Source organism: Vanacampus margaritifer, chromosome 9 (assembly GCF_051991255.1).
Source record: "Vanacampus margaritifer isolate UIUO_Vmar chromosome 9, RoL_Vmar_1.0, whole genome shotgun sequence".
In the NCBI taxonomy this organism is placed as follows: Eukaryota; Metazoa; Chordata; class Actinopteri; order Syngnathiformes; family Syngnathidae; genus Vanacampus; species Vanacampus margaritifer.
This window is the reverse complement of record NC_135440.1, coordinates 26,893,605-26,909,608: the sequence shown is the minus strand read 5'-3', so window position 1 is coordinate 26,909,608 and position 16,004 is coordinate 26,893,605. Positions and strand designations below refer to the sequence as shown.

The 16,004-nt window shown below is 42.9% G+C and overlaps 4 protein-coding genes across 5 annotated transcripts in view; 2 read left to right on the top strand and 2 right to left on the bottom strand.

The window, feature by feature from the left end:
* Nucleotides 1-25: 25 nt before the first annotated feature.
* Nucleotides 26-6,719, top strand: LOC144057430 (trypsin-2-like). 2 transcript variants are annotated; one of them, XM_077574987.1, is made up of 7 exons: nucleotides 26-99; nucleotides 5,121-5,230; nucleotides 5,302-5,452; nucleotides 5,531-5,781; nucleotides 5,845-5,981; nucleotides 6,065-6,166; nucleotides 6,554-6,719. In XM_077574987.1, the coding sequence occupies exons 2-7, from the start codon at nucleotides 5,155-5,157 to the stop codon at nucleotides 6,599-6,601; spliced, it is 765 nt and encodes a 254-aa protein (XP_077431113.1). In that variant the 5' UTR covers nucleotides 26-99; nucleotides 5,121-5,154; the 3' UTR covers nucleotides 6,602-6,719. The 2 variants fall into 2 exon arrangements, with proteins under 2 accessions (XP_077431113.1, XP_077431112.1); XM_077574986.1 differs by lacking the exon at nucleotides 26-99 and adding an exon at nucleotides 4,418-4,440.
* On the bottom strand, nucleotides 537-3,214 carry LOC144057431 (trypsin-2). The gene is made up of 6 exons (XM_077574988.1): nucleotides 3,169-3,214; nucleotides 2,680-2,830; nucleotides 2,351-2,601; nucleotides 2,151-2,287; nucleotides 758-859; nucleotides 537-668 (listed from the first exon to the last, which is right to left on the bottom strand). Exons 1-6 carry the CDS (start codon nucleotides 3,206-3,208, stop codon nucleotides 621-623), a joined length of 729 nt encoding a protein of 242 aa, XP_077431114.1. The 5' UTR covers nucleotides 3,209-3,214; the 3' UTR covers nucleotides 537-620.
* Nucleotides 6,720-8,270: 1,551 nt separating the features above from the next.
* Nucleotides 8,271-9,953, top strand: mrpl17 (mitochondrial ribosomal protein L17). The gene is made up of 3 exons (XM_077574991.1): nucleotides 8,271-8,688; nucleotides 9,403-9,471; nucleotides 9,574-9,953. The coding sequence occupies exons 1-3, from the start codon at nucleotides 8,515-8,517 to the stop codon at nucleotides 9,823-9,825; spliced, it is 495 nt and encodes a 164-aa protein (XP_077431117.1). The 5' UTR covers nucleotides 8,271-8,514; the 3' UTR covers nucleotides 9,826-9,953.
* A 312-nt stretch (nucleotides 9,954-10,265) lies between these two features.
* The window catches only part of tmem145 (transmembrane protein 145), a 34,312-nt gene continuing 28,573 nt past the window's right edge, over nucleotides 10,266-16,004 (bottom strand). Inside the window, exons 13-15 of the mRNA XM_077574979.1 lie at nucleotides 15,568-15,688; nucleotides 14,608-14,817; nucleotides 10,266-13,402 (exon numbers count right to left, since the gene is read on the bottom strand). Of these exons, the coding sequence (XP_077431105.1) occupies nucleotides 13,097-13,402; nucleotides 14,608-14,817; nucleotides 15,568-15,688 (637 nt within the window). The 3' untranslated portion in view covers nucleotides 10,266-13,096. The remainder of the gene's footprint in view (nucleotides 13,403-14,607; nucleotides 14,818-15,567; nucleotides 15,689-16,004) is intronic.

The window sequence follows — 16,004 nt, the reverse complement described above, 5'->3', positions numbered from 1 at the left end:
AGTTTCTCTGCCCGTGACTTGGCAGCAAGGCTAGACAAGGATCCGCCACTTTCAAGCCATGCTCGGAGTACACTTTCGGGATGTTCAGGAGAATTACTGGTACGATATAAACACTGCAGTGGCGTGTGAAAACAACAATAAAATAATATATATCAAATATATACAATCAAACTTTGAAATAGCTGTAATAATAAAGAATAGCATATATGAATGGCTATAAAAAAATTGTCATCATGTTGTTGAGTTTGAGTTAGCTTTACAACAAAATCCAATCGTCACTGCGTCCAACATATTAAGATGAATTATTTCAGATGGCTTTTAATATGCCGAAAACCCGAGACGGATGAAGAAAAACATCACATTTGAATACGATTAAGAAAGCACATCTATTACCCGCTCATGCATTCGTGGCTGCGCGTCAAGCTAATGAAATTGAATAATTCATGGGCAGAAGATGCCAAGCGCTCTCTTCACAAGGAGCTGATAAACGACCGTCAAAGAACCACAAAGGTTTGCGACCAGTCAAGAGAAGAGAGTATGTTTGAAGAATGCTTTTATTTGTCACGTGGTCCGGCACTAAAGATGGAACACGAAGCGCTTGACTGATGATCACACATCACTTAGTAATTGGCCATGGTGGACTCCAGCCAGTCGTTGAAGATGCAGACCTGAGATAGAGATCGGATTGCGTTCGATCAGCGTGACTGACTTCGAGACGATTCGGGACAAGAATTGTTCCAGCAAGTTTGAAAAGTACCTTAGCGTAGACACCGGGGTGGTCCCTCTCGGCGCAGCCGTAACCCCAGGACACGACACCCTGAAGCTCACCGTTGCACACCACGGGGCCACCGGAGTCACCCTGACGGCACAAAGTTTCATGTTTAACACCAGCATTTTGATACAGTGTATCTTGTTTCCGTTGGCAAAAGTTACAGTTGTCTGCTTCGCTACGACAATCAGCGTAGAAGACTCATGGTTGAAAGCTGAGCCGGACAGATTAACCTTCCCGACACTTTAACTCGGGGAGTAAAGCGTTAACCCTCGGGAGTTAATCAGTCCTAGGGCACTTCAACCATCGGGAGTTAATCTGTCCTAGGACACTTAAACCCGGGAGTTAATATGTCCTACAACACTTTAACCCAGGGGTTAATCTGTCCTATCCTAGGGCACATTAACCCTCGGGAGTTAATTTGTCCTAGAATGCTTTAAAGCTAGGATGCTTTAAAGCGTGCTTTAAAGCATCCTAGGACAAATTAACTCCAGAGGGTTAAAGCGTCCTAGGACAGATTAACTCCATGGTTAAACCATCCTAGGACAAATTAACTCCCAAGGGTTAAAGTGTCCTAGGACAGATTAACTCCCAAGGGTTAAAGTGTCCTAGGACAGATTAACTCCCAGGTTAAAGTGTTTTAGGACAGATTAACCCTATGGTTAATCCATCCTAGGACAAATTAACTCCCAAGGGTTAAAGTGTCCTAGGACAGATTAACTCCCAAGGGTTAAAGTGTCCTAGGACAGATTAACTCCCAGGTTAAAGTGTTTTAGGACAGATTAACCCTATGGTTAATCCATCCTAGGACAAATTAACTCCCAAGGGTTAAAGTGTCCTAGGACAGATTAACTCCCAGGTTAAAGTGTTTTAGGACAGATTAACCCTATGGTTAATCCATCCTAGGACAAATTAACTCCCAAGGTTTAAAGTGTCCTAGGATAGATTAACCCCATGGTTAAAGCATCCTAGGACAAATTAACTCCCAAGGGTTAACGTGTCCTAGGACAGATTAACTCCCAAGGGTTTAAGTGTCCTAGGACAGATTATACCCCTCTAGGACAGATTAACCTCCTAATATTCAGCAATTAATTATCTGCTATATATTTTTTTTTTTCAAAAATATACTTTTTTCTACACTCCTTTAGTTTTACAGTTGTGTTATTGTTTCATTGTATGTTTCTAAAAATAAAAGGTAGGGTTAAGGTTAGGGGGGTTAATTTGTTTTATAGGGGTTTAATCTGTCCTAGGTATTTAACCCCTAGGTTAATCTGTCCTGTTACACCGGATCAGTATTTGACCATTGCACATCTTCAGGTGGCAAAGCAAAAGTGGAATTGCGGCTCACAAAAACTTAACACTTCAAATGAATTTAAAATACCTGGCAAGAGTCCTTGCCGCCCTCCAGGTATCCGGCGCAGAACATGGACTCGGTGATCATGCCGGGGTAGGAGTTCTCACAATCCCTGTCGGACAGGATGGGGAGGTCCAAGCACTGCAGCTTGTTCTTGTCGGCGGCTACGGAAAGTCAAAGTTAACAGCGGAAGCGGCAAACAAATGGCGACGTCCATCGCGACTTACTGGAGCTCATGGTGTTGCCCCATCCGGAGACTTTGCACATGGTGCCGGCGGGGGCGCAGCTGCTGGGCAGGGCCACGGGCTGCACGTACTGGTTGAGGGTGGCGGGTTCGCTCAGCTTGATCAGCATGACGTCATTGTTGATGTTGTACGAGCTGTAGCGGGGGTGGCGGATGACGCGGGACGAGCGGATGAACTGCTCCTTTCCCTCGGTGACCCTGATGTTGTGCTCGCCCAGACGCACCTCCACGCGGCTGCGCCACATTGCGGGCTCGTGTGAAAGTGGGCCCGCAGGAGTCAGGCACGTTCGTGAGATCTGTTACGGTACGTACGACTTGTAGCAGTGAGCGGCCGACACCACCCAGTTCTCGTTGACCAGGGAGCCTCCGCAGAAGTGGTAGCCCGAGTTGAGGGACACCTGATGGGGCTGCGAGTACGGCGTGCACTCGTAGCCGCCGACGATCTTGTCGTCCTCCGTGGCAACTGCAATCACACGTTGGGAGGAACGACGAAGGAAATGAATGCTCGCTTCAGTCTCTTCAACAAATACCAGCATTTTGACAACTTTCGTTCACTCTTCAGCGTCGTCTGCGTTGCTACATTTACGGCAAATCTGTTTGGTGAAAGCAGTCCTGTAGCAAACAAGTTCTCTTACTGCCCATTTAGGCAGCAAACGAGTCTAAACTTTATTTACTCTTAGCTCCTGCCAACATGACTCCATCACCTCGCTGCCAACGTCAGATTAATCGTGAGCTGACAGGAATTGAAAACAGACAAATCGATTTCTCATGTCAGTGATTTTGAAGCCGCGCAGCACTCACAGGCAGCTCCGATGAGCAGAACGAAGACAAGACACCTCATGGTCGCTAAGTGATCTTGTGGATGAGGCGACCTTACCTGAAAGCTCGCTTTTTAAGCGCCGCCGGGAGCGCCGCCCTCCTCCACGGTCCGTCCCCATTGGTCAGCAGAGAACCAATCGCCGCTGGAGGACGTTGGGGTGTTTGTAGGAATTTTTTGGTCCAGGCATCACCTTCTGTTGAGTGTTTCGTTTAATCCGTGGGACTCTAAAATTTGCCATGAAAGGCGAAGCAATCTGACAAAAATACAACTTCCAATTTATATGGCATTTTTACCTTTATTCTCTTAAATTGAGATTTTGTGGAATTCTAGCATTTTTCCTGTTCATAGATTTGCTCGAGTGCTTGTGGTGACATAACAGCATGTTGATTAGATATCTCGACATGTGGACGTTTCCCAGGATGTTCTACCTCAAGTGCACTTGACAATCTTAAAAAAACAAACGAGAACAAGGTCATTAAATAACTTTGCTAACACAACTCAGCGGAACACAGTTGGCCAAAATGTTGTGGGGCAATTTGTACAAGTAAAAAAAAAATTCAAATTTAAGAATGAAATCAGGTGGTGCATTGTGGGTATCGCCACACAATTCCATAAGATCCAAGACCAAGATATCGCGCCATCCTAACAACAAATGAAAAGGACTTTACAAACATGGACGTCGGAGCTGTGAACTAGCTTAGCGCTAGCTAGCAGGAGGCTAGTAGCAACGCAGTTAGAGTTAAAATGAGACCAAAGAAGAAGAAAAAAAAGGGGGGGGGGGTGTGGTGAAGGCTACACTTTGACACGTTTGAAAAGTAAATAATATAGCTTTATTATCTTTTTTTGATGAAGATAAAGAACTACTACATAAGCGCACTTCATCTACCATTTTGATCAAATTGGCGTTTTCATTTATTAAACTATGATGGCAGGTTTTTGTTGTTGACAAAAGTACGACGAGTTGCACATTTATTCAAGTTGATTCGGGACTCAACAAAACAAAGAATGAATGCACATTTCTGGTTACTTAGTTACGATACTTCACAAACACCAAATCATGTTTTATGTACAATCAGTGTGAATAGGTTAAACAAAAGAAAATCAACATAGAAAATAATTCTGTTCAGCTCTGCTATCTGAAGTGGCCAAATGTTTTTGAGCTGCTGTAGCCTTTCTAAAGACTTGAGGCTACAATCAACATGCGAGCTTGTGAACGCTCCATCTGCAGAAAACTTCCACTGCGCAGAGGCAAGGTCAGCGATGCAATTTTTTTGGGGGGGGGTGGAAACCCAGCTCAATCTAGATACAAATAAATTGTGACCCGCTGCGGCAAAAGGGTCTGCATGTCGCTAGGATTAATTTGAGATACGGACGATTTTAGACAGTTTGGACGTAATTTGTCAATTTTGAGATTTCTCCACAAATAGCTTCCTTGAGGTCTCTAGTTTTATTTTCCAGCAGCATAAAAGTTAAAATTGTAATAAAAGTGCATGGAAATAAGCAATTATTAGACAGTATGCGTCGTAACTAGGGAGTGTTTTTAGCCTAACTGCTACCCTGCTAGCTAGCGCTGCTCGCTAAACCCGTTTTTCTAGTATGATTATTTTCAACCTTCCAACATTAAAGTTGCTGTAACTGTCAATTTTTGAGGTACATCCATGTATTATATATCATTTTAAAGGGAATTATATGAACATCTCAATTTTTGATGTTTTTGGCACAAGAGGACACTTTTGCAAGTCAAACCCACAAATCTAAACTGGTGCCAACAAAAATGTGACGATTAGTGAGCGTGTTGTTCAGCAATATAAAAATTTGAGTTCTGCTTTGATCACGGACGTCTCAGCACTGCTCAGTCAGCTTCTTTTTTTTTTTGCGCAAAGACTTGCACATTTGGGCAATGATTGATTACCTTTGTGGGCGTGTCTAACAGAGAGGCAAGCCTTCCGATATAAAGCAGACCTGGGATGAAGTCCTTTCATCGACAGGATCACTTCGCAACCATGAGGTCTCTGGTCTTCGTTCTGCTCATTGGAGCTGCTTGTAAGTCAAACCTGGCAGAAATGGCATCACTAAGAAATGTGTTAGGTTAAACACTTTGTCGTTTTTCGCAGTTGCCACGGAGGACGACAAGATCGTCGGCGGCTACGAGTGCACGCCGTACTCGCAGCCCCATCAGGTGTCCCTCAACTCGGGCTACCACTTCTGCGGAGGCTCCCTGGTCAACGAGAACTGGGTGGTGTCGGCCGCTCACTGCTACAAGTCGTACGTACCGTAACAGATCTCACGAACGTGCCTGACTCCTGCGGGCCCACTTTCACACGAGCCCGCAATGTGGCGCAGCCGCGTGGAGGTGCGTCTGGGCGAGCACAACATCAGGGTCACCGAGGGAAAGGAGCAGTTCATCCGCTCGGCCCGCGTCATCCGCCACCCCCGCTACAGCTCGTACAACATCAACAATGACGTCATGCTGATCAAGCTGAGCGAACCCGCCACCCTCAACCAGTACGTGCAGCCCGTGGCCCTGCCCAGCAGCTGCGCCCCCGCCGGCACCATGTGCAAAGTCTCCGGATGGGGCAACACCATGAGCTCCAGTAAGTCGCGATGGACGTCGCCATTTGTTTGCCGCTTCCGCTGTTAACTTTGACTTTCCGTAGCCGCCGACAAGAACAAGCTGCAGTGCTTGGACCTCCCCATCCTGTCCGACAGGGACTGTGAGAACTCCTACCCCGGCATGATCACCGAGTCCATGTTCTGCGCCGGATACCTGGAGGGCGGCAAGGACTCCTGCCAGGTACCGAGCGCCGAAAGCAACTTCTCCAAATGGACTTCCCAGGTGGAGCGCTAACCGTTTTGTCTCTCCCTCGCCGCCGCCAGGGCGACTCCGGTGGCCCCGTGGTGTGCAACGGCGAGCTTCAGGGCGTCGTGTCTTGGGGCTACGGCTGCGCCGAGAGGGACCACCCTGGTGTCTACGCCAAGGTATGCCAACACCCTCCATTTTCTACAATACATTTGACTCTAAAAAGAGTCAATTTGGCCCCACTCTAAACAAAGTCAAATTTACACTTGCAAGAGAGTAAAATATTTTGTGTACAAGAGAACGTTTTTGGTCTTTTGGATATCAGCAAACAGTAGAAGTGGCAAAGGTCATCTTGCAAGATGAAGGTCATGAGTTTGTTTCGCAACACTTAATAAAATAAATTGTACTCAAAAAATGTCCTTTAAATACAATTTATATCTCTCTCTCTCTCTATATATGATTTCTTCCATGTTGATTTCTTTTCGATGCGATTGCACGTTGTTGTTCAAATGCTTTGAAAAAAATGATCCGCCATCCAGCGAGGTAATAAACGTGTCAATCCACAGGTGTGCCTTTTCAACGACTGGCTGGAGAGCACCATGTCCGGCAATTAAGTCCCATCCCGCGCCTCACCTGCTACATCTTTTGACCACCTGCGACGTGGCAGGATTTTCCCGCCAAAGCGCAGCAACTTCCCATCGCAATAAATAAAAACCAAACCTTTGACTTCCATACGTTTTTGTTGTGTGACATCCCAGCTGCACTCCGTCACTGAAAACAGCCTAAAACTCTTGCGAAACTAATATTGATCGTCAATCGGTAAGGTCAATCTTAACACGTATCGGGTGCCAAGTCAAGGTTAGAAAGCTGTTTACAACTAAAGTGATCTTTTTTTTTTTTTTGTGGGCCAAACCAAAACTGCTCTATTTCTATGAAAGTATGACTTTGAAACGAGTACGGAGAAGTTTTCCCATCAGCGCCATGCCAGGAGTTTTATTAGTCTGCAGAGCCCGAGGTAAGACTTAATAGTTGGCGGTCAATAAAAAGCCTCATAAAGAACCGTTCAATTGGAACCCGGCCAAAAGGGCTTTGAAGCTGGGGTTGTTCATCTGAAACTAAAAAATGAGACTTTGGAAAATAACACTGGCACAAATACTCAGCCCGGGCATTTTGACTTGGATACGTCGCGTACTTCTACCACTGATATTGGTTCACTTTGCGATTTAGATATTGTAAATGGGTTAACATGACTTGGGTTAAATGGGGGGAAATTATAATTCAAAAGCACCACATCAGCCCAGAAGCCCGGTGGGCCAGATGGCCAGTCCAGCCCTGCGTGCACAGGACATATAATGATAAACAACACAGATATTCATTTACTAGAATATAGATTGAAAAAAAAAAAAAAAAGACGACGACAATCCGTGCATTTCAAAAGGTTCAGCAGTGTCCTCAGCTTGAATTAGCACATTATCGAAACAGAAAGCAAAAGGAGAGATTTGAATGAAGTGTTTGTGAAAAGAGACAAAGATGGTAAAACTAAAGGAAAGATGGATGATGAAAGGAAGCAAGTTTTTATCATGTATGTCGTACTCCAATGTTGGAAGAGCCCAACTGGGGACTGCGAGTCGAGAATTACAATCAGCTGCAACCTTCTAACGATGTTTGAATGCACTGTCACTGTCAAATAAAGATTTATTGCTATTATCAAGAGAAGGAAATCTGTGAAAGGGATCAATTATGGAAGGAGTGAAAGAATGGAGGATGTAAGGAAAGCTCTTATGATCACTTTTGAGACTCCGCAAGGTCAACACAAACTACATTCGGTCATGAAATTTTAACAATGGCCTTGACAACCTCATTTGAAGACTTTACACTTGTTTAAAACCTTAACCCTGTTTTGTAACTCACTACAATATGGAAGCACATTTACGGAAGCTAGCGTCCATATTTATACCCCCCCCCCCCCCCCCCGCTTTTCAGAATATTTTTTTAATGACAGAAAGAAATATATATATTTTTTTTAAATCAGAAAACAAGTATTCAGAAAACCAGAAATATTTTTTTTTCAATAAAACAGACTTTTTGTTCAATTACGCAGAACAAAAAACAAACAAAAATAAGTCACCCCCCCAAAAAAACATTTCGAAAACATCACATATAAAGCGTATTTTCAAGTTATTAGATTAAACTGTCTTTAAAATGTATTGTGGTAAATAAGTGTACAGATAATATACGTCCATAAATAACGAAGTTGCCAACAAGCACCGCTATGCGCAAATTAGGCGGAACCATTGAGCCATTGTTTTTGTTCCCCACACGGACAACTTTAGTCGGCGCACCGTCAATGTCATGTAAACTTCACCACCTTTTTCCTTGTTTTACTGACCTCGGCTTTCAATTGAACACGAATTATCGTACGATTTAATCATAAGGGTGTTTTAATAGTTTCCTTCAAAAGCGTCTTTCCCGTGTAGGCATTTTGGTGTCGTTTTGTCGTGTGCGAAAGCGAAAGCGAGGCGACAAGATGCGTTTGACGCTGCAAGCGTTGATCTACCACGGCCGAGTGGGCCGGAAAATGGGTCTCGGTCCCAAGTCTCGCCTGGACATGCTGCGGAACATCCTGACCGGACTGGTGCGACATGAGCGGATCGAAACCATCGCGGCCCGGGCAGATGAAGTCCGCTTCTACGCCGAGAAGGTAGCGAGCGAGCTAGTCAGCTAAGCGAGCTAACGCACTCGTGTAGTACAGAGTGTAGACAACACTTGAGTTCAAAGTCCTTACTTTTGCAAACAAATTAAGTCCATAATAATAACTAGCATGTTACTAGTAGTGCACTAGTTGACATCTGTATGCTACTAGAAGCCTGGTATTTGTGACAATGTTACATCCTAGTAGTGTCATTGTACACATTACATTACTACGCTACAAAAGTACGAACTTTTTAAAATATGCACAACGATATCTTTACAGTTAAACGTTTTTTTTCTGTGTTGAATGCACACGTATTACAAAATTAAAATAAAGACTAGGAAAAAATATTTTCAAAAAAATATATATAATAAAATGCGTTAGTAGTAGTGATAATTAAAAAAACAACAAAAAAAACTAAATATTTTTATTTATTTATGAAAACATATTTTATATAAATAGATGAGAAACAATTTTGCAAATGGAATTACAAATTTAAGTTTACATGTACAGAAACAAATTCAGTCAGTTGAAATATGAATGTAATTGGAAATAAAATAAAAAAATCTAGGATTAAGAAATGTATTCAGTATTGGATTTTTTTTTAAATGTAAATACAAAAATATTAAGAAAAAAAATGCATGCAATATTGAACAACAATTATAATTTATTTCAATGGAATATATTATGATGAAGTTTCTAAGTGTGTGTCGTTTATCGTAGCTGATCGACTACGGAAAGAAAGGTGCCACCGACGAGAAGGCGATGAAGATGGCAACTTTTTGGTTAACGGTACGAGTACACATTCGTTACTTCTTCTTTTTAAATTGATTCAAGCTTGTTCACAGAACAAATTAAACTCAAGTCTTGTTTGTGACATTTGGCCCATGGCAGGAGAAGGACCTGATCCCAAAGCTGTTCGAGGTGCTGGCCCCGCGCTTCGAGCGCCAGTCGGAGGGCTACACGCGAATGGCCCGCCTGCCCAACCGGAACAACCTGGACCGGGCCCAGATGGCCGTGCTGGAGTACAGAGGAAACCCTTTCCCGCCGCTCTACCCGGTCAAGAAACAAAACCCGCTCACCCTCGTCAACCAGCTGCTTGCTGCATACCGGGAGGACAAGGCCAACTCGCCAGTCAAGGCGTGAAAGCAGAGGACTAATAAATATTGCGGACTAGTTGTTGTTTTTTTAAACTTGTTTCTTGGGGGGAGTCCTGTTGATTAACAGATGTTTGTGTTTATAATTTAAATAAAAAACGCAAGTGTAAAAACAAATACAACCTCACTTATTCATTATACGAAGATTTTAGTATGTGGCAACATGAAAGGTGAGCAAGCTAAAGAAGCAAAAAAAAGTGCAGTAACTTCATTTGAACTCGAGATGGCGCCAGAACGAACCATATTTTATTTTCCTTTTTTTCCTCCCAAGTTAACGCTGTCGAAGTCTGAATAGTCACATTAACCAAATATTGTTTTACTAACAAAACAAAAAATGATATAGTATTTTTTTTTTATACAAACATTGCATTTGCTTTTTTTCTGTCCCTTCATGGCAACAGTTAAATAATTCACAAACACATACATGAGACCTGTAATAAAACATGTTTTAATTATTATTTTGGCAAAAAGTGTATCATATCTACAGCATATTTGACACCATTAAAAAGCATTTGAACAATGCTTCCTTCAGTGCTGTGTGCTCTTAACCAGAGGAGTTAAAAAAAAAAAGTTCTCTGTCATGCGTACATAATTCATCACCTGGTACGGTTCAACCTTCCACCTGTGTGTGCGTGTGTGTTTAAATGCAGAAGCGGCGATCCGGTGTCGTACTCGTGTCCACAGAACAAAAGGACAATATACATTAGACGTCATCAAATACAAGCACAATACAACAATTCATTCAAGTATTGCTCTGTACTCAACTCTCACATTGCGTAAAAAAAATTAAAAAAAAAAGCAATACAGTGTTTGCCCCATTCATCGTTTGTGTCCCGCAATATAAGCAAGAACAAATTTACAGTTGCCCGTCGGGGATGCAAAATCCGTGTGTGTGTAAAGTAGCAGTTATTGAAAGGTTTGGAATTGCTGTAATATCAACACTTTAAGCCAGCAGACGTTTGTTAAACAAAAAGATGTTTGAACATTTTGGCATTTCAATACAATGTTATTTTGTTTTACGTCTGTTTTACAGTTTTGGTCAACTGAGAGTTTAGAGTTTGAAGCAAACACGCTTGCCTCTTATTTGGAGACTTTGAAAAGTGTTGTGAAGGCACGTTAACACTGTATTTTGAAAATTTGATGACAGAAAAGGTATAAATGACTCCAAAACGTACGTGGATGTTACATTGACATACCGTACCAAAAATTAATTAACATTTCTTGGCTAAAAATCGATATCGTCCGGTGGGTTTTCGGTTTTAAGACAAAAAAAAAAAAAAAAGGCTGCGCTTGACCTTGACTAGTTTCGGCGACGACTGCCGCCTTCCTCAGAAGCTGACGTTCATGGGCGGAGCCGGCGTGGCGGAGCTGTCATGTGACGCTGCACGCCGACAGGAACGTCAGCTGATAAGACGCGTCACGACTGTCAGCTTCTGAGTCGTCGCCGAAACTAGTCAAGGTTAAGCACAACCTTTTTTTGTCTTAAAAAAGAAAAAAACACAGGACGATCCATTTTCTTTTCCCACACACCGTTTCTTTTCTTTTTCTTTAAATAATATATATATATATTTTTAAAGAGTAGCTGGTGGTACAATCGACACCACACCAGGGTCGTATTTACATGTGTACACTTTAGCATATGTCGAACAACATAGTAACAAGGTGACATCATCACAAATAAACAAGACCAGGAACATTAAAGTGCTCCATGCAGGACACACAAAATGTACACTTGTTGCTTTTCTACACACTGTAGGAGGAGGAGGAGGAGGAGGAGGAGGAGGAGGAGGAGGAGGAGGAGGAGTGGTTTGACGTTAAACCAGAAATTCAAACGTTGGCACAGTTTGAACACTCGGGTGCAAAAAGGGTTGCTTTTCTTCAGATGGAGCGAGCCCCTCCGCGGAGTTAGCCGTCTCATGCTAAATACATTCAAAATACTTTTTTTTTTTTTAATGTGCACTTAAAATGACATCCTCAAGGCTGTACACGTTAAACTTTTGTTTCTTATTTGTCTTTTTAACCGAATTTGACTCCCAAAAGGATTTCATTGGAGCTCACTGACTTGGATGCTACGCTACAGGTGGCTAAGTAGCATTAGCGGTCGTGACAGAATTCAGACAATTTACGCACAAAAAAACATCCATGTGGATTTTCGGGGGGAGTTACCTTAATATACAATCTTTTCGTTAGGAATTAGTGGACGCTTGGGTGTAAAACGACATTTTGTTAGCTCATGTTAGCAAGATGGTAAGAAATGCGATTTGGTTAGTATGTGTTTTGATCTTTTACCGACTGACAGTTTGGATAAAAAGATGTTAAAAAGGCGACATTTTGTGCGAAAAAAAACCTGAACATTTATGACAATGAAGAGAACTAAAAATAAATATTCATATCTTTCTTATGACAAACTCAATATATGAGAAGTTGTCATATTACGTAAATGAAATATTAATTCCCCAAGAAGAAAGTTGTTATATTATCAGAAAGTCAAGATTTTACATGAAAAGTCTTCAATTTATGATATTAAATTGAGTAGTTGTCATTTTACATTTGCCAACTTCAATCAAACTTCGCCAATATAAAAAGCAATTTCTTTTTTTTTAATATTGTGAGCCAAACTTGATTAGAACACTGAAGCATATTGTGTATTATTATTATCATTATTTTAAAGGTTCATGTCTAATACACACCATAAGCTCATAATAATGAATATTCAAAATGTCTTTATGGACGGGAAATACAACACAAACATGCCTGTTTTTTTGTTTTTGTTTTGTTTTTTACAAATACCATAAGTGTTTACCATTTATCACTAATCTGGAATAACCAGTTATGATGAAGGCGAAAAACGATCCTGTGAAGTTGTACCTTGACTTCATGTTCAACTTTTGAGATTTTTTTTCTTTGTACAGAACAAATTCATCTCAGTCTTGCTACCAAATGTAGAAATGAAAAAAACAAACATAACAAAATAATAAATACCGGTAGTCGTAATATGATGGCATGATTTTTGATGGTCGAGAGTAGAATTTGAATATTAATAATGTGGAAAATAAAAATAAGAACAAGTGGGAGCTCTTTTAAACTATTTACAATCACGAAGAAAAAAGATATGTGGGATTTTGTCCGTTTTTTTTTTCTCCGCGTGGTGCTCGGAGGTCCTTCTAATAGTCAAATATTTATTGCTTCTCTGGTAACAAGCGCTTTCGTGTGCTCCTGCCATAAAGTCTTGATTTTGTACTCACTGCGTCCTCCCGTTTTCACGCCTTGGATCCGAAGCCGCCGCCGCCTCCTCCGATGCCGCCGCCTCCGATGCCGCCGCCTCCTCCGATGCCGCCGCCCTGCATGCTGAAGTACTCGGTGAACGACGGGAGCCGTACGGGGATCGGGGGCGAGCGCACGGCGGCGGTGGCCGGCCGTGGCGGGATGCGGGGCGGGAGCGGCGGCAAAATGGACGGCAGGTCGTCCACGGCGGGCGAGGTGGTGGTGATGATCTTCTGCTCGCTGTTCCTCGGCACGTCGGGGACTTTCCGCGGCACCGTTTCTTCCACCGTCTTGACGGGATCCTGCAGGGGAGCATCCGGAAGGCATTTTAGCCACAAATGTTGCACATTTGGGGAGAAAAAAATCTGAATTTCACCAGAAAAAGTTGCAATTTTATAAGAATTTATGTAGTGAAGTTTTAAAGGGGAAGTCAAGTTAAAAAAAATGCCTTTAACGATATATACATTTTGGGAGAGAGAGAGAGAGAGAGGGAAATAGTGAGCGAGAGAGAGAGAGAGAGAGAGAGAAATAGGGAAATAGTGAGAGGGAGAGAGGGCGAAAGAGAGAGATGGAGATAGTGAGAGAGAGGGAAATAGGGAGAGGAGAAAGAGAAATAGTGAGAGAGAGGGAAATAGTGAGAGAGAGAGAGATATGCGAGAGAGAGAGAGAGGGAAATAGTGAGCGAGAGAGAGAGAGAGAGAAATAGGGAAATAGTGAGAGGGAGAGAGGGCGAAAGAGAGAGATGGAGATAGTGAGAGAGAGGGAAATAGGGAGAGGAGAAAAAGAGAGAAATAGCGAGAGAGAGGGAAATAGTGAGAGAGATATATGCGAGAGATAGAGAGAGAGAGAGAGGGAAATAGTGAGCGAGAGAGAGAGAGAGAGAGAGAAATAGGGAAATAGTGAGAGGGAGAGAGGGCGAAAGAGAGAGATGGAGATAGTGAGAGAGAGGGAAATAGGGAGAGGAGAAAGAGAAATAGCGAGAGAGAGGGAAATAGTGAGAGAGAGAGATATGCGAGAGAGAGAGAGAGGGAAATAGTGAGCGAGAGAGAGAGAGAGAGAGAGAAATAGGGAAATAGTGAGAGGGAGAGGGCGAAAGAGAGAGATGGAGATAGTGAGAGAGAGGGAAATAGGGAGAGGAGAAAGAGAGAGAGGGGGAAATAGTGAGAGAGAGAGATATATATATATGCGAGAGAGAGAGAGAGAGAGAGAGAGAGAGAGAGAGAGAGAGGGGGCGAAAGAGAGAGAGAGAGGGAGGGAGAGAGCGAGAAAGAGAGAGGGGGTGAAAGAGAGAGAGGGCAAAAGAGAGAGAGATAGAGAGCGAGAGAGATGAAAAAGTAAAATTTTATTAAAGTGTCACGCCAAGAGAAAGTGTAAAAGGAAAAAAAAGTCATAATTTTCCACTTTGAACTTCCTCAAGGGGAAAAAAGAATAAGATGAAAAGACGACTTGTATAAAAAAAAGCGTCCTTGGGGGTCCCGCGGTAGAGACGTTCGGTCCCCCGACTCACCGACTGGATGGAGAAGAGTTCGGTGAAGTTGGGCTGCGAGTCTCCCAGGAAAGATCCGTTCCCGTAAGCGTGATGCGGGAAGCTCTCGCCGCCGCCGCCGCCGCCGCCGCCGCCCTCGCCCCCTTTGGGACTGGACAGCAGGATCCCGATCTGAGACGTGCGCACGTGGTACGGGAAGTTCTTGTTGGCCGCCGACGGTCGCGTTATCACCTGAGAAGACAAAAGAAAAAAAGAGCTCGGGTAATAAGCAAGTATATATTGGGGGGAGGGCCTTCATTTTAGGAATAAAACAAAACAACATGACATGAATGGTTCTTACAATTGATGTTCACAGTTGAAACGGCTTAGTTGGTGCTGCTGTTTTGGTTAGCAACAGAGTCCAAATGGGCTAAGCAGTTAAATCTGCCATGAGTGAATTAATTACCATTATAACCCACCATTTTTTGGAGCGAGGTACTTGTGATAAAAGCCTTCTATTTTTTTTTTATGGAAAGAGTCCACACTTGAGACTGGTTACGTAGCTACTGCTGTTTTGGCTCGCAACAGAGTCCAAATGGGCTTGGCAGTCAACTCTTTAATGTTAGTGTGTGAACAAGGCAATTTATTGTTAACCAATGTGAATTAGGGAGGCATGTGTTTGAGGGAGGCATTTATTGGACATCCGTGGATTATAGGAGGTGCTGCTAATTTGGTTTGCAACAAATCATCCTTGATGTCTATGTGAGCGAGATCATTGCTAACCGACAGGAAAAGGGAGGTCTCTATTTGAGGGAAGTTCCTATTTCAACAAATGCTGAATTTGTGTGAGTCCGGTTCCGGAATCTGCCTTTGTTTTGGTTAGCAACAGACTCCAAATGGCCTCCACGTGGAAATGAGATCATCAGTTAACACCCGAAAGGGAAAAAGGGAGTCGTGGATGTGAGGGGGGCGTTTATTGATCCGTGCGTCAAGGGTACAAACCAGGAAGACGATGTGGGCGTAGAGGTGGATGCCGAGCTGAATGCCGTTGACGATCTTCTCCCGAGCCCAACGCGGGATACCAAAGTTGGCGATGAGAGCCATCACTGGCACGGCAAAGAACCTTCAAGAAAAAAAAAAAGGGAGACAGAGACGGACCATACAGAGAATCAAAATGCAATCTTGCTCATGTGAAGAAAAAAATGAAACAAGTTATTTTTCCGGTACAGGGAGAGCCATCAAGTCCCACATGCTAAAGCAGAAATATACAAAAACATTATAAGAGAAAAAATGTGTCTATAGCACCGGAATCTGACTTTTGGATTCAAGTTTGTGAAAACGCATTTAAAATGACGAAACACACAAATTTACAACTTATCCAATATAAAATGATTCACAGAACATACATTACTCAATATATGATGAAGAAAATGGGACTC

What these genes read in the sequence shown, in the direction of transcription:
- mrpl17 (XM_077574991.1), top strand. Translation starts at nt 8,515, where the DNA reads ATGCGTTTGACGCTGCAAGCGTTGATCTACCACGGCCGAGTGGGCCGG. An exon ending in TCCGCTTCTACGCCGAGAAG is followed by an intron (nt 8,689 to 9,402) that starts GTAGCGAGCGAG and finishes CGTTTATCGTAG; the next exon opens with CTGATCGACTACGGAAAGAA. An exon ending in TGGCAACTTTTTGGTTAACG is followed by an intron (nt 9,472 to 9,573) that starts GTACGAGTACAC and finishes GGCCCATGGCAG; the next exon opens with GAGAAGGACCTGATCCCAAA.
- LOC144057431 (XM_077574988.1), bottom strand. Translation starts at nt 3,208, where the DNA reads ATGAGGTGTCTTGTCTTCGTTCTGCTCATCGGAGCTGCCT. An exon ending in GCGGCAAGGACTCTTGCCAG is followed by an intron (nt 860 to 2,150) that starts GTATTTTAAATT and finishes TTGTGCCGTCAG; the next exon opens with GGTGACTCCGGTGGCCCCGT. An exon ending in ACCCCGGTGTCTACGCTAAG is followed by an intron (nt 669 to 757) that starts GTACTTTTCAAA and finishes TCTCTATCTCAG; the next exon opens with GTCTGCATCTTCAACGACTG.
- LOC144057430 (XM_077574987.1), top strand. Translation starts at nt 5,155, where the DNA reads ATGAAGTCCTTTCATCGACAGGATCACTTCGCAACCATGAGGTCTCTG. An exon ending in TCTGCTCATTGGAGCTGCTT is followed by an intron (nt 5,231 to 5,301) that starts GTAAGTCAAACC and finishes CGTTTTTCGCAG; the next exon opens with TTGCCACGGAGGACGACAAG. An exon ending in GCCGCTCACTGCTACAAGTC is followed by an intron (nt 5,453 to 5,530) that starts GTACGTACCGTA and finishes AATGTGGCGCAG; the next exon opens with CCGCGTGGAGGTGCGTCTGG.